Here is a 16,862-nt window from a genome sequence, read left to right on the forward strand (position 1 = left end):
TCTAGTCAAATTCGCAAATGTACCAGCTTTCCTTAATTTAAAGTATGGGCAAATATACCAGCTTTCCTTTGTTTAAAGTATGCAGGGTCGAAAAGGAAACGACAGCGTGGTTTACCCAAACATTATATCTAGCTACGAATATCTCTTTATCTGTATTTAGATTTAGGTTTACGAACAATTTGATAGTATCTAATAAATGTATTTATTTTTTCGCTTATAAAATATGTAATTTCTATTTGTCACCCACGGGTGGTTCCGTCCTGTTCGTTAGTTTCTTGTAAGTCTTCTGTTCAATTAATGGAGAAGTTAGGGGTATGTTTGTATCGCCATTAAGGTATGGATTAGATTTTGATTGATATGGGTAGTGTTAATTCAAATAGCCCATATAGTTTGCGTTCCCCAGAAGTATCATGACATATGTTAAGTTAACGTTCCTTCTGTAAACATAAAAAAGATTTATGTTTCCAAAATCTTTCCCAATAAAAAAAAAAACCTTTTCAATATTCTAAATCATTGGATCAGAAAGCAGGATGAATTTGATAACTAGTTTTAAACAAAATTGTGTAGGAAAACCTTACCAGACTATAAAACTAAATAAATGAATAGTTAAATACGTTCATATATTTTTTGGGATTTGAAGGCTAATTAAAAAAGAGCAATCAGGTATACTTACTGCCAATAACATTTAATGATGTGGATGTACTCTGTCCAGTTCCAACACTGTTTGTGGCATAACAGGTGTAGCTGGCTTCATCACTTGATGCAGCATTGTTGATAGTCAGGGATGGTATTGGAACCGTGGAACCAGAATATTTCCCGCCACTATTAATGACGTCAATGTTGGATGTTGTACCCCCTACAGTCTTCCGCCAGTAAACTTGAAAGTGAGCAGGATTGGATACAACCAAACATACAAGCATTATCGAACTACCAAAATTAACTTGGTAGCTTGGGAGACTAACCTGTACTGTTGGGACACCTACAAAATAAATGTATGTAATCGACTTAAAAAGTTTTTCTACAATGACACATGTAATCACCGCAATAAATATGAAAAGTAAAACCATGCTGAAAGGAAACTTTAATAACTTGAGTTAAAAAGGAGAAATGACTGAAAGTACATGAAGTAAAAGTACCTGCAAAGAACAAGTGAAAATATGTATAAGTAATTGCTTTACCTCCTTGTACATCAAGTGATATCTGTTGACTAGAACCAGTTCCAACCGAATTGGTAGCGAAACACTGGTAGTTTCCCCTATCACTAAAGTCAACATTGTATATAGTTAAAGATGGTGTAACTGTAGTAGATCCACCATATTTACTAGGATTGGATGAGGGTCCTATATTACTGATTTGTCCGTTCATATCACGGGTCCAGTATACACTGGTAACAGCAGGGTTGGCGGTAACAGTACACCCTATTGTTATGGAATTGCCAACTTGAACTTGGAAGTTAGATCCTCCAATTGTCACAATGGGGACGCCTTGCAAAAAAAAAAGTTTTCTACATGACAACTAAATTAAAATAGGATAATAAGGTATGTTTCAAATTTAGTCGTCTTTCTATTCAAAACAGAATCATCTGACGTTGTTTAATTCTAATATAAATTAAAAAGAGTAAAGTTATACTACTTGTTAATTGTTCGTTTGAAAATAAAATAAAGCAAAATGAAACATTATTTACGCATCGAGGAAAATAAGTTTGGAAATCATAGAGCAAATCTGCGGTCATCGGATAATTTACACAATTTACACAATTACGAGTTGGTTAACCTATACAACTTTTCTATGTCTAACTAACTAACGACATTTTTATCGCATACCATTGCGGTTTACATTCTTTTAAGTACCGAGCATGGCCTATTCCCGTATAACTGTTTGCTGAGTGTGTTTTAGCATTGCTTATAGACGTGTGTCAGAATTAGTTCAACTTTAAATTCATGTATTTAGTTATGATATTGTGCTGGCAATTCTGATTGTTTAAAGCCGTACGGTGACCCAAAATTGTTAATTTCTGTGTCATTTTTGTCTCTTGTGGAGAGTTGTCTCATTGACAAGCATACCACATCTTCTTTTTTGTATCAGATAATTTATTTATGTATTTCTCTGTCTTGAGTGTCCTTGTATTTATTTATACTGTACTCCTGTCACGTAATGGTGTAATATTTACGATATTTTTTATATTGTCATAAAAGTGGGATGATTGGATAGTCATAACACTATTTTCTTACAATGTCTTGTACCAAGTCAGGAATATGACAGTTGTTATCAAATAGTTCGTTTCTATGTATGTTGCATTGGCGTATGTTTTTGTTGCACTGCATTGTTTATGTTATCTGGTGTTTTCCTCCTATATGTTTCCCACGGTTTAAGTTTGTAACCCGGATTTGTTTTTCTCTCTATCGATTAATGACTTTTAAACAGCGTTATACTTTTTAAACTATAATGGTTTACTTTTATAAGTTGTTATTTTATTTGGATGGATAGTTGTCTCATTGGCACTCATACCACATCTACTTCTGTTGCCTTTAGTTACTTACCTCCAGTTACATCTAAGAATGTATTTTGACTGTTAGATGTACCAACGCTATTAGTAGCATAGCACACGTATGTTCCTTCATCTGAACTCTGTGTGTTGATTATTGTCAATGATGGACTTGAGGTAGAACTTCCAGTATATCTACTGTTACCATTTATATCTACGTTAGTTTGAACACTATTAACCGCTTTTCTCCAGAACACGCTAGTCTGAGTAGGAGTTCCAGTAACAGTGCAAGGTATGGTTACCTGTTGACCAATCAAAACACTGTAGGATGACTGAGGAATGGTAACAGTGAGAAAATCTGAAAAATATTCATTTTTATAGATATGATTTATTTCAAAAGATGATGTGAAGTACTATTTGCTATAAATACTACCGACAACAAATCCTTTCTTGGAATGTGAAATCACCGATTAAGACTGAACACTGTTTTAGTTAGTTTAAACATATTTATTTATAGTGGATTAAGAAACAAGTTTTGCAACTTATATTAACCCCTTTCAACTTTGCGGGTGTGAGTGCTGCTTTGTAGCGGCACTAGCCTGCTCTTTTTCGAAATCTACAAGGGTGTCTTTAACGTGTAAGAGATATGGCTCTCTCTAAACACGGGTCAACCATTTATCGTCCCCTTCCGACGGATTTAGTACTTACACGAGCATCATGATGGGTGGTAACAAGACCTGCTAACCCTTCTGGAGTACATGAGATCACCATTGATATTGAAGGGAGGTTCTTGCATGTCTTGGTTGCCCAGACTTTCTATGATGTATTTTTGTGTGTATTATTCAATGTTTCAATGTGGTTTTTTTGCGATCGCATTGCTATTATGTCATTGACATATGATTTGGATATTTACCTCATCTTCTGCAAACAAACAATGTTGTATACAAATTGCGATTTTGTACATGTTGTTACTTATATAATACAAAAATACATGTTATAACATATACAAAATATTGCTTAAAAATGGTTTTAGCTTGTACAAAATTTGAAAATGAATTTATTAAACAATGCATTAACCTCAATAATATTTTATTGTACATTTGTGAAAATAATTTGAAATAAAGCAGACTATATTTGAAATTTATCAAACTATAAAGAACAGTAAAACGCTCCGAATACTTTCTTTTTTCTTTAAAGCACAGTGATCACAAATTTTTCAGAAACTAGAGGCTCTCAAGAGCCTGTGTCGCTCACCGTGGTCTATGTGCATATTAAACAATGGACACAGATAAATTCATGACAAAATTGTTTAATCATGATGTGTTTGTAGATCTTACTTTACTAGACATTCTTCTTGCTAAAATTATCTCTATCTATAATGAACTTGGCCCAGTAATTACAGTGGAAAATATATTTTCTAAAAATTTACAAAAATTTGCAAAAATTTATGAAAATTATTTAAAAATGACTATAAAGGGCAATAACTCCTTGAGGAGTAAACTAACTATTTTGGTCATGTTGATTTATTTGTAGATCTTACTTTGCTGAACATTATTGCTGGGTACAGTTTATCTCTATAATAATATTCAAGATAATAACCAAAAACTGCAAAATTTCCTTGAAATTACTAATTCTGGGGCAGCAACACAACAACAGATTGTCTGTTTTGTCTGAAAATTTTATGGCGGATAGATCTTGACCTGATAAACAATTTATCCACTGTCAGATCAGCTCTAAATGCTTTGGTTTCAGAGTTATAAGCCAAAATCTACATTTTACCCCTGTGTTCTATTTTTAGCCATGGAGGCCATCTTGGTTTGTTTGCAGAGTCATGCCACACATTTTTAAAACTACATACCCCAAATATGATTGTGGCCAAGTTTGAATCAATTTGGCTCAGTAGTTTCAGAGGAGAAGATTTTTGTAAAAAATTACTAAGATTTACGAAAAATGGTTAAACATTGACTATAAAGGGCAATTACTCCTAAAGGGGTCAACTGACCATTTCGGTCATGTTGACTTATTTATAAATCTTTTTTTGCTGAACATTATTACTATTTACAGTTTATCTCTATCTATAATAATATTCAAGATAATAGCATAAAACAACAAAAAAAAAAAAAAAAATTCCTAAAAAAATACCAATTTAGGGGCAGCAACACAACAACGTGTTGTCCGATTCATCTGAAAATTTCAGGGTAGATAGATCTTGACCTGATAAACAATTTTACTACTGTCAGATTTGCTTTAACGCCGGACGCAAAGGGATGGGAAAAGCTCACTTGGCCCTTCGGGTCAGGTGAGCTAAAAATGTAATGCTTTACGGCTCATCTTAGCAGAAATGCTTTTACAGGTCATGGTATGTTGTGTGCAGTCTGTCATGGGTATCTATTACTATTTGCACATGTCTTAAACATACTAATACTGAAGTCATTTTATAAATATTACATATACAATATAAATGAAAAACAAATAATATCATAACGAAATAAAGGTTTAGAATAAACTTCCTAAATATTTGTAAAAGTGAGCAGTACAGGTCACAATTAGAAACTATAAATCATTTTTTTTCAAAAGTGAATACACATCGATCAGGTCGGGAACACTACCTTATATGGCAATGCATAGATTAGCATATTTATGTTCTCGCACATGTAATGGTTTATTTACGTGTGATGGAATTTATTTTTACCGTTTTTTTTTACCAATCCACTAAATGAGTAACAATGCATGATGGACTACTACGTGATTACAATCAAACAAGAACACGTGTTATTTACTGAAATATAACACTTTTTTAAGTGCAATGCGGGATTAACAAATTTGCTTAGTTTTTCATTTTTTGTGTCCACATTTATAGTTCATACTCAGATTAACGAAGAGTTGTTGCTATGCGAAGAAACAAGTGTTTGAATTACCCGATATATAGCCATGACTATGTTTAGTGATGACTCGAAGATTTTATGTATTCGTCCAGCAGACAGCAATACAACAAGACAACAGTGATAAACACAATTACCCACAAGTCAAACTTCGTTTAGTAGATTGCGTCTTGGATGGAAAGAGATCTCATTGTGCACTCGTACCTTATCTTCTTCTTTCTATATACAAAGCACGTTTTCAGAAAAATTAAAAGGTGATATAGCATCCAATATGATCCACTGGGTTTAGATAATTTGCAATATTGCACATACGTCAATAGGACAGCAGCCGAACGATACAAATACCTCTGAGGTATATTTTGGAATCAAATACGCAACCGACGCGGACTTTTATCAATGGATGAAACTATACAAAATACTAAATATACTAAACTCCGAATTATATACAAGAAACTAAAATTACAATCAGTCAAGACTATCAAAGGCCAGAGGCTCCTGACTTTTGAGATCTCAACCCTCCACTATACATCTATTTAATGTAGTTAAAACAAACACACAGCAATATGCACAGTAAAACTCAGTTAAAGAGAAGTCCAAGTCAACAGTGATGGTGATATATTGCTGTGTACAATTTGTATATACAACTCGTCTACAAATCAACCTAACAATGTTAGATCTTTAAATTTGCTTGCGCAAATGTTTGTTCTTCCCTCGCCGGGGTTCAAACTCATGCTTCTGAGTTATCGTGACACATAATCGCTTGCACTGTATCCGTCGCGCTAGACCACTCGACTACCTGAGTTTCACTAAAATAAAGCTTTCGGTGACCGGGTGTTATCTTTTCTCGTCAGTTTTAATCTAGCGTCGTAATACCGTATATGATATATGAGGCTTTAAGATGTTATTGTTACAGATCAGCTAAATTATCTATTATAAAGAATCCTACAAATTAATGCAAGGTACAGTCACAAAAGTAATCATATTTATAGATGCGTCTGAACCAGTGACAACTCTACAACAAATTTATGCCTTACATATACTATGTTAATTTAAAAATAATAATAATTACCTAGAACTGTTAATGTGATTGCATTAGAGTTGACTGTTTCTACTCCATTGGTTGCCTGACAGATATACAATCCTGCATCAGACAACGCAATATTTGATACGGTCAATGATGGATTGATGACATTGCCGTTGGAATATTTCGAAGAAGAAGCAATGTTAATCACTTGGTTGTTCAAGTACCACGTGATAGATGTCGCTGTTCCAGTTACAACACAGTTCAAATTAATAGTTATACCAATATTCTGTTGATACTGTGTCGGTGTGGCATTCACGGATAAAGGCTCTGCAAATAAAATAAAAAATAAAGCCGATGTCAATTACAACTGTGCTATTAACCATGAACTGAATAGAAAGACAAACATTCTTCAAAATTTGTTTTTGTTGTGATGAATTTTTATTTAAGAATTGAATGCTCTTTTTTGTAAATTTATTGGGGTGTAAAAGCGTTGACCGAAGTACATTTTGTATGAAGCGCGGAAGCGCTTCATACTAAAAAAGTGCACACGGTCAACGCTTTTACAACCCTATAAAGTTACAAAAAAAAGCATTCAATACTTATAATTACATTTTTACCTATAGGATCATGATAACACGCCTTTTATCAAGTTTTTATTTCATTTACCTAACAAAACCATTTTCCCTTGAAATAGCCACCATAACCAATGGTAGAAGCCGCATCTGTATATAGTTCGATATCCCTAACACTAGTATAGTCAGAATCATAAAACATATTAATGCCATTCCAGTTTACCAAAAACGAGTACCAAAAACGCAAATCGGTACGACATTCATCGGTCAAATATATTTTGTCTTTGAGATCCTTGACAGTTGTTGATAAAGATATTAGGTATGAGACAAAAGAACGACCCGGAATTATAACCCGCATAGCAAAATTTAAATGCCCTAACAATTGTAGAAGTTCACGTTTAGAACAAGATTGTCTGTTTAAAAACTTCTTGATAAATTCACTTATGCGACTTGTTTTATCTAAAGGCAAGCGGGTCTCCATCTTTTCCGTATCAAGTATAATACCCAAATATTCGATAACTGTACAAGGGCCTACAACCTTGTGTTTAGCCAGTGGAATATTAAGTCTTTTAAAAAGAGTAGTCATTAATGCCATAGTTCTCTCTGCGCAAGAATCAGGTTTATCTATAGTCAAGAAATCGTCTAAAAGATGAAATATATATTCAATTTTGTAGATATTAGTAGCAATCCAACAAACCGCTCTGGATAAGTTATCGAAAATAATTGGCGAGCTTCTACAACCAAACGCTAGTCTATTAAAGAAAAAGTATTCTTTACACCATTTAATGCAAAATAAATGCCACTGGTCCTTTCTTATACCTAATTGTTTGAAAGCGGCCTCTATATCGAACTTTGAACACAATGAAAAACGACCTAATTTTCGTATAACTTTGATTGCATCATCTATTCTGACATACGTCATTGAACAATCTTCCTTACTGATCAAGTCGTTAATACTACAATTATCATCATCGTCATGTGGGGCTGATAAATCCAATATAAGACGCTTTTTCCCGGAGTACTTTCCGACAGCAAGTCCCAAAGGGCTGACTCGATAATAGTTAAACGGTGGAATTTTATACGGACCTGACAAGAAACCTTTTTCACATTCTTTGTTAATAAGTTCCCGCAAAGATAAAGGTTGAGAGCGAGCAGAAAAGTTATTCTTACATTCAAGTGTCGGTAAATCAGTACATTTAATCATAGTGTCAAAACCCTCGTTAATACCACTACAAAGATAATTAACAAAATTTATATCTGGATGCGTTTGCAATAAATCACGTAACAAGTTAACATTGATAGGTGAATTTTCGATAACAGGAATTGTTACTAGTCATTTTGTATTTTCGTTGATTGTAGTCGACCCTCTAGAAGATTTGTTCCTTTGAGTATCTTTGTTGCAGTTAAAGGCGGAATGAAAAGCGAAACAAGAACTGCAAATATGAGTCAAAGAACAACCCGGTCTGGCACACCCCCTTGCCGTGTTATAGTTATTGCAGACCTCTTTCCCATCGTGCAAAACTCGTGTTCTGCCCCTCCTATCGACGCGATCGGAAGATGGTCTATTCCTCGGATAAGTACTACGTTCTACTGATTGAGAAGAAAGAGGGCAAAAATTTGTTCCGTGATCAATAGCGTAACAAAGTCTACAAACTTCTGGCCTTGCATGAGGTGCTAAAAGCGTAAGAATGTCATTGTCTTTAACTCCCCAGTCAAATTTAACTTTGAAATCGCGAAGTGCAGTTGCAGCTTTGGCAGCGAAAAGCTTATGATATTCGTAAAATTTTTCACCGTAGCTAGATTCAATTTGTAAAATGTTAGCTAAGTAACAATCTAATTCTTCATTGCGTTGAGGAAAAACCCTACACATGACGCGTTTATATTTGCCAAAAGCGCAAACGAACTCTTTAATAGTGAGCGTTCTATGTAGCCGGATATCCTTTTTTCCTGGCAAATTAATTTCAAGACCACTGCTAGTAAGTAAAGTACTAGCTGCCTGAACGGATTCGTAATCTTTCATAAGTAATCCGGCTAAATTAACGTCCCTACCTTCAATAATTTGCTTTTTAAGCGCTGGTGAAATTATATCCAAAAAAGGAACAGATGATGACGGCACTCCGTTAATAGTAGCTGTAGATGTGTTAAGGGTGGGATTTATCCCGCAATCGCTTTCACTAGGAGAAACACCGTACCATTTGTATAAAGAAAACACATGCTCATCTGCTGTGTGTACTTGTTGAAATCTATTTCGTCTTGTATCTTGTATATTCCCGGAAAAATCCGCTGATAAAGAAGTATTAGAATTATTCCTATTGGTGTTAGAATTCATTGAATCCCTTAATCCTATAACAACTTCGGTTAAATTTCCGATCAAAAGTGGAAGCTCATTAGACGAATTACTGGTCACATTAGGTAAAGTTGGCGAGACTTCCTGGTCTTCATTTGACAATTGTTCAGGTTCGGAAACTGATTTGAGATTATCAAAATAAATTTGTTGTAACACTGTTTTACTTAATTTTGAAGTAATGTTTATTCCAATATTTGTCAGTTCTTCCTTGAACTTCTTAACTGTCCAAGACGAACAGTCACTTTCTTGTCTGCTGATTTCAATTGAATCCGGAGAAAACCGACTTGTAGATTTCCTTTTTCTCCGAGAAGCCATAATGTTAAGTAATCCGTAAAAAACATTCAAAAGTTAAAAACTAAACTTTGCATATATATTAAAAGTGTTGTATTAATTCCAGAATATTATTTTTGGTAAGACAAGAACTGCTAACGAAACTGATCAAAAGAAGAAGACAGCGTTATCTATCAAAATAATTTCAATAATGATTATTTTAACGCCTATGGTCTGACCGCTATCTGACTGCTAAGCTATAAAATTCTCGACGAGACACAGAAACAAAAACAATCACCCGAAAGTCGTTATGGATCATTAAGAGAAGAACTTCTCAAACGAGCAATAAAATGCAGCTGTCGAAACAATTATAAACCAAATTATATGCTATATATTCAAATAATTTAACAATAAACCAGTTACATTCTTAATTGTCTTTCTTAATTTCTTGCTATATGCTACAGTTATTATGTTATAATCGCATTGTATCTAATTAATGTATTATGATATAGGAGTATATATATTATGTAGAATGTTGTGAAGCCAAGAACACTATTGAATGTCCAAATTTCTGAAATTCGAAAATTAAGTTGTGTAGATACACTTTAGCATGTGTATGTGATTATAATTTATATAAACATACCATTAACTGTTAACTGAAGACTGACTGTCTTATTAACACGTGTCGCTGGATGTTGAACATGACACAACAGTGTCTGACCATTGTCTATGATACTTGGTGCCAATGACAATGTAGCGGTAACAGTATAAGTTCCATCTAACTGCTTTATTGATGATTGTGTGATTCCAGTATTTATTTGACTATCACCAACCCAAATGGTCATTATGGGTGATGGGATCCCTCCCGTACTTATACATGTCCAGTGGTAGGTAGTACCAAATATTAGAATTTGAGATCCAGTCAACGTAGGGTGATTCGGTTCAGCTGTAAGATAAAAGTAAAAAGCACCATTGCATTGGCATTTGCAATTTTTATATATAACATATCTTGAAATAACTAACTGTTCAGCTTTGCAATGAAATTCGATAAGAAATTTTGATTTAATTGATTTGAGTCATAATCAATATCTAATTATAAAAGTAGAACAGTTTATTATGATTTCAACACAAGCATAATGTCTGACGGGATTTTTATCCGAGTTTATATAAAAAAAAACCAACAATCGACTATTGAATCTATAAACCACGTTTAATATAAGAAATATTAACCAACACACCTTTGTTATAATAAGACAGACTGAAAAGTTACAAAATCGAGAAATAAAACGCTATTTTAATAACAACATGCATAATCCGTTGCCCATCTCCCCAAAAAAAATTACGTAAGGAGTTTTTTTTTATATGCTTGGATACTTGTACTATATGCCCCTAGTTTTTGTTGGTGAATGTGTTGCTTGTGTTTTGTTATTCTATGTTGTAGTTTCGTGTACAATCGTTTAATCGTTGTCATTCTATGTTAGATTTGTGAGTTTAAATGTCTATCTGGTATCTTTTGCCCCTCTTTTAATCGTATTCAGATATGAAATCACGATAGTTTGTTCATAAAAGTCGAATGACATATATTTTTAATTATCTTAAGCCGTGGTACATATCTCGTGAAATAGATTAATATACATGTTTTCTGTATAATCATGTATACATTCCAATGTATCTTGTACTCAACGCAGAACTATTTAAAATCTAAACAAAATATAAACGTTGTAGAGCTGATAAACCCACAAGCGAAAAAGGGTAGGTGAAACCAAATCATTACAAGAAATCAGAGCAATACAGAACTGAGATAATTCCTTATGTTCTGACAATTTATAAAAGTTACTACAGCAAGTTGTCAATAATTAAATGCAACAGTAGTATACCGCTGTTCATTATATAGTCATAATCGATTAAGCCAAAAAAAAAAACAAAAAAAAAAATAGATAAAAAAATGAAAGAAGGGAGGAACATATAAAGGGAAACACATCCACTATAAAAGAAAAAAATATGGTTCAATAGACACACTTAACTACAACAAAAGCAAACACGATCATACAAAAGAACGGAGTTGTGTTACAACAACCGCCATATTCCTGACTTGATACAGGACAATATCTGTAAAGTTATTTACATAGTGTCTGTTTAGTAGCATTAACTGTATGATGACATTATTTCTGTTATATCAACATTACTTTGGTGATGTCTGCTTGAAGAAATAAATGTCTAATGGTATTTCATATTCATAAGGATGAGTTTTGATATAACTTTCGCCTCTCTTTCTTATAAATATATTCTTCTCGTATAATAAAAAAGGAAGAAGATAATATGCAATAACACAACTCTACACAAGCAACCAAACGAAGTAGAAGTCAAAAAAATATTACTGATAATAGGGCATTCAGCAATGAACAAAACCAATAATGCACATAAGCCAGAACAGGTTCCGATATGATAATTGGAGGAAAATTCAAAACAGAAAACTAAGGGACTGTACAATACATAAACAACAAATATATATCATTTATAGCAACAAACAACAATTAATAAATTTTAAAATTTTGACTTGTGACAGGCACATACAGAAATTGTTGTGTTTAAACAATTTTGATTTCTAATTAGGAACAGTCGTGTACCATTACAAAATACGTTCACACTACATGACTCATTTCAAAAGGGCTACGTTCAACAGATCAACAACCCCCCCCCCAAAAAAAAAGAACAACGATGAAAACACAAAAGACACAAAGTTTAGGTGTGAGGGTACGTGTAGTTGAACATTATTTCATAACCAATTACAACCAATTAGAGCATCATGTATTTAAGACTATTTTATCAATCAATGCACAATAAATGTCCAATGAATTAGTGTAAAGATGTAATTTAAAGTAAGAAAACAAGACCTTGTAGAATGGAAAAAACATATCAACAGAATGTAGCGAGTGTACATATGTGTGGAACAATGATTTCTGTAAGGAAATACTTTATGAAAAAAAATTCAATTTCTATATTGATTAAAAAAAAATCAGAAAGTCTCTCTTGTATTCACTGACAAAGAGTCCGGAAATAAAACAAAACATTCGGACAATTATCACCGTGCATAAAAAGTTGCTTACATCCCCGTCATTGAAATGTGATGATTAGTGTTTGTATTGTCAATCATACATTTTGAAATCTCTTTTTCCTTTATATAATTCAGTCGAACAAAAACCTGCACTAAAAGCCGTTTATTGCACACTATTGGAAAAATCAAATTCCGTTTTTAAAAGAGGGGTTATTGTACTAGTTTGCAAGCTTCTAATTTAAATCGGTAGTTAAAATGCATTTTTTTATTAATATGTCATTATTTGTCGTCGCGATACATAATGCTTACATTATTAAAATGATTATCTCCCTTGTGACTGTATCGTATGTGTTTGAATATAGATAAGCATACCATTAACTGTTAACAGAAGACTGTCGGTTTGGCGGCTATTACCACTTGTCTCTGGATGTTGAACATGACAATCAAGTGTCTGACCATTGTGAATGATACTTGGAGCCCACGTCAGTGTAAAATTAACAGTATACGTTTCATCTGACGTCTGTAGTTGTGATGTGATATCTGTATTGATTGAAGAGATATTATAATTGAACTGACTATCACCAATCCACATGGTCATTGATGGTGATGGGATCCCTCCTGTGCTGATACATGTCCAGTAGTAGGTAGTGCCAATTATAACAATTGAAGGTCCAGTCAACGATGGCGGATTTGGGTTGGCTGTAAGGAATACGTAAAAGGTTTCATTTTACATTAACATTTGCTATTTCGAGTTAGTATTTCAAGATAGCACATATTTTTTTCAATTATGGATAAAATCACATTACACGCACTGCATCAATCGACATACGCCAACTAGCTTAGATTTAGCTGTGCACTCAAATTCAACAACAATATTTTCTATGATGGAATTCTGGTCCAAGTCTATATTAAATTAAACATATCAAAAACAAATGTTTATTATAACGTGATTGGATAGATAAAAGAGGAAGTATTTTGTTTCCAACACACCCACACAACTTTCTAAACCATCTACTAAAATATAAGATATCCTATTAGACTTCCGTTAAATATTGGATGGATTGATATGGATGGTTTTAGCCAGTATTTTTTGAGGGACAAGTGTCTTCGGACTTCCTTGTCTGTACTGTAAAGGAAAATCGGTGTGCTCAAAAGAACGCGTTTGCTTTGAGCAGAACCTTTTATGAACAGATCTGTGTCAATGAGTGAAATGTGTAGACGACATTTTAAAATATGTCTTGTGAGACGGTTTATAAAAATTAAGATAACGCTTGATTTTACATATAGCTTGTTGCACTGATACACACTGTCCCAGGTAAGGGGAGGGTTGGCGCGCCTTTAAAAAGTGAAAACCCGCCACATTCTATTTGTGTCTGTCTCATGTCATGAGACTGTAATGCAGTGGTTGCCTTTGTTTCTATATACTATATTTGTTTATTTCTTATGTATTTTGTACATTAGTTAGGCCGTTAGATTTTTCGTTTGTTTTACATTGTTCATTTCGGGAATTGGAGAATGTACAGTATGGATTTTATTCATTGTTGAAGCCTGTACGGGACGTATTATTGTTGATTTATGTGTCAGTTGGTCTCATTTGGAGACCGGTGTAATTTGCAGTGATATCACATCTTCATTTTTTATATTGAATACTTTGAAGTTTGTGGTACGTTGCAAGTGTATAAAGGGGTGAGTATAGTTTCAAAATAGACATGATCAAGAGAAAAAACACAACAACAATTAATACTATGGAAACAGCAATATTTGCAAAAAAAAACCCGAAAAGTAAGTAGTCTATAACAAAACGAGAAGTATCCGCAAATTCAATTTGAGGTCATATTTGACTGTAGTGTCCTTTTGACTTGGTATGATACCTCACCCAATATGATAGTTTAAAAAATAATTTTAAAGTATTGTCTTTCATTACACTTGATTTTTACCTGAAATTGAAATTATTTATAAGGTTATGGTGCTGTAAACATTTTATGGGTTGAAAACTTGATTTTTGAAGTTTTGATTTTAAAAGGTCGTTTAAGGAATTGTTTTGATACCAAAATCTTAATGATTAAGGTTTTTGTATAAAACAAACATTACTAAATCCAAAACAGTATCGTTTGTATAAAGGTAGAGTTTAGAAACAGAAAAAATAGTCAAAATCGAAACACTCCACAATTTTCAAAGATTTGTACATATGACCTTTGACCTCAATTTGAAAAAAATGGGACCATATCAAGATCTGACGACAGGCATATTGTTATAGTACAAGATTTCCTCTTTCCAATGATATAATATATAGGTGTGTGTGTGGTGGGGAGATTAATTTAAAAAAAATCTGCCTTCAGTCACCGCATTACAATGTATGGCGAAATTTTATCTGAATTTGTGAAACAATAAACTGTATATTGACTATATAGGACAAACATGTTTTTACGACAAAGTATCCAATAAACCTGCACGATAAGCAGCACATATGAAATGTTATGGACTCATTTAAAGAAACAAAAAGTAAAATCACAAAAATACTGAACTTAGAGGAAAATCAATTCGGAAAGTCCATAATCACATGGCAAAATCAAATAACAAAACGCATCAAAAACGAATGGACAAGAACTGTTATATTCCTGACTTGGTACAGGCATTTTCAAATGTAAAAAATGGTGGATAAAACCTTGTTTTATAGCGCTAACCCTCTCACTTTGATGACAGTTTCATCAAATTCCGCTATATTTACAATGATGCGTTAACTTAACAGACACAATAAATAAAATAGTCAAAAAATGGGTACAGAAGTCATCATCGTTAACAATTTTAAAAGGAACAATTTAACAGAACACAAAAACATCTATCTACAAACACATTCATTGATTTGCGTGTCTGACGTCAGAAAATTTTAAACGTTACATATATTTGTCGTTCAATGAACATACAAACAATTTAAAAATTTCACTTAGCAATGTTAGCATACAGGGTTAAAAAATCAAAAGTATGTAAGAAAAAAATTCAGAAATAGACCGAGATTTAAAATAGTCCAATTTATAGTTTATAAGAATCCACAAATAGTTAATTCCACTACGCGATTGAATGATTTTGACGTTTGTGGTTCAACGTATTTTGTAATTCATAATAGAAATATATCATAATGACATAAAATAGAACAATATCATACTGACGGGATCTTTTAAAGTACAGAGTCACGTTATAAGAACCAAACAAATTAGGTCCGAGACCACAATTGTCGTCCCTTGATTTTCGTTGTTCACGAATATAGTCCCTAGTGTTAACAGTGGGTTACTTGCCAATAATTTTTATACCTCTTCCAAATTTATTTCTCCATGTTTAATGCCTCAAATTGTAAGTAAGGGGGTGAAATTACACTGTAAAAAAATTTGGGTCCAGAATTTTACAGAAAAGTAGTGATTTGGTCCAGCTGAAAAAGGTTAAAAATTAGCACTTCGGAAGCTGTCAAAAGATTTCAAGACACCCTAAACACAAAATTGTCCATATTTTGAGTTAGAGGCGATGAAGTTTTCTATAATTTTGATATAATTTGTCCCAAAAGTAGTACAACACACTGTAAAAATTTCATTGAGAAAGCGCAGGTGGGAATTTTTTAATTTTCATTTATGTTCTAAAAGAAATGCACTACGAATTAATTGTGTTCTCGGACCAAATACAAAAAGTCGCATATATAAAACACACCAGCAAAAAATGAAAGACAATACAAAAACATTGACGGGATGTATAAGTACCGAGCCACGTTAAATGGATATCACATAAAACAATCCAACAATTAAAGTAATATAAATAATAGAACAAACACAAATAAAAGAACAATAAAACACGTTGTTAAGATGATAATCAACATCAGTACGCAGAATCTATACACCAAGACCATCATGTATTATTTGTGAAGTTGATACGGAATATTTATCAACAAGGTCTTGGTACCTTCTGATGAACTTTTTTAGAAAAAGGACGAGACGTTCTTTGACATACCCCTGATTGATCAACTTCCTACTCAGACACTGATAGCAACACATTGAACAGCATAAATCAGAGGTTTAAACAGAACTCCGACTATGTTTTCTTAATTCTTGAATAATTATAATGTTTTACATATTCCGACATACGTTCACTCCTAAGAATGTCGTTTATTAATTTAAGATAATATAGTGTTATCTTTCTTAATCAGATATAAAAAATCATGAACCAGAGTGTCTATATAATAAT

General features: G+C 33.1%; 1 protein-coding gene across 1 annotated transcript; it reads right to left on the reverse strand.

The window, feature by feature from the left end:
- Positions 1-1,094: 1,094 nt before the first annotated feature.
- LOC143066950 (neural cell adhesion molecule 1-like) lies at positions 1,095-10,520 on the reverse strand. Its single transcript, XM_076239859.1, has 5 exons — positions 10,224-10,520; positions 6,437-6,718; positions 2,541-2,843; positions 1,189-1,484; positions 1,095-1,136 (listed from the first exon to the last, which is right to left on the reverse strand). Exons 1-5 carry the CDS (start codon positions 10,423-10,425, stop codon positions 1,095-1,097), a joined length of 1,125 nt encoding a protein of 374 aa, XP_076095974.1. The 5' UTR covers positions 10,426-10,520.
- Between the last annotated feature and the right edge of the window lie 6,342 nt (positions 10,521-16,862).

This window comes from Mytilus galloprovincialis, chromosome 1 (assembly GCF_965363235.1).
Source record: "Mytilus galloprovincialis chromosome 1, xbMytGall1.hap1.1, whole genome shotgun sequence".
Lineage (NCBI taxonomy): Eukaryota > Metazoa > Mollusca > Bivalvia > Mytilida > Mytilidae > Mytilus > Mytilus galloprovincialis.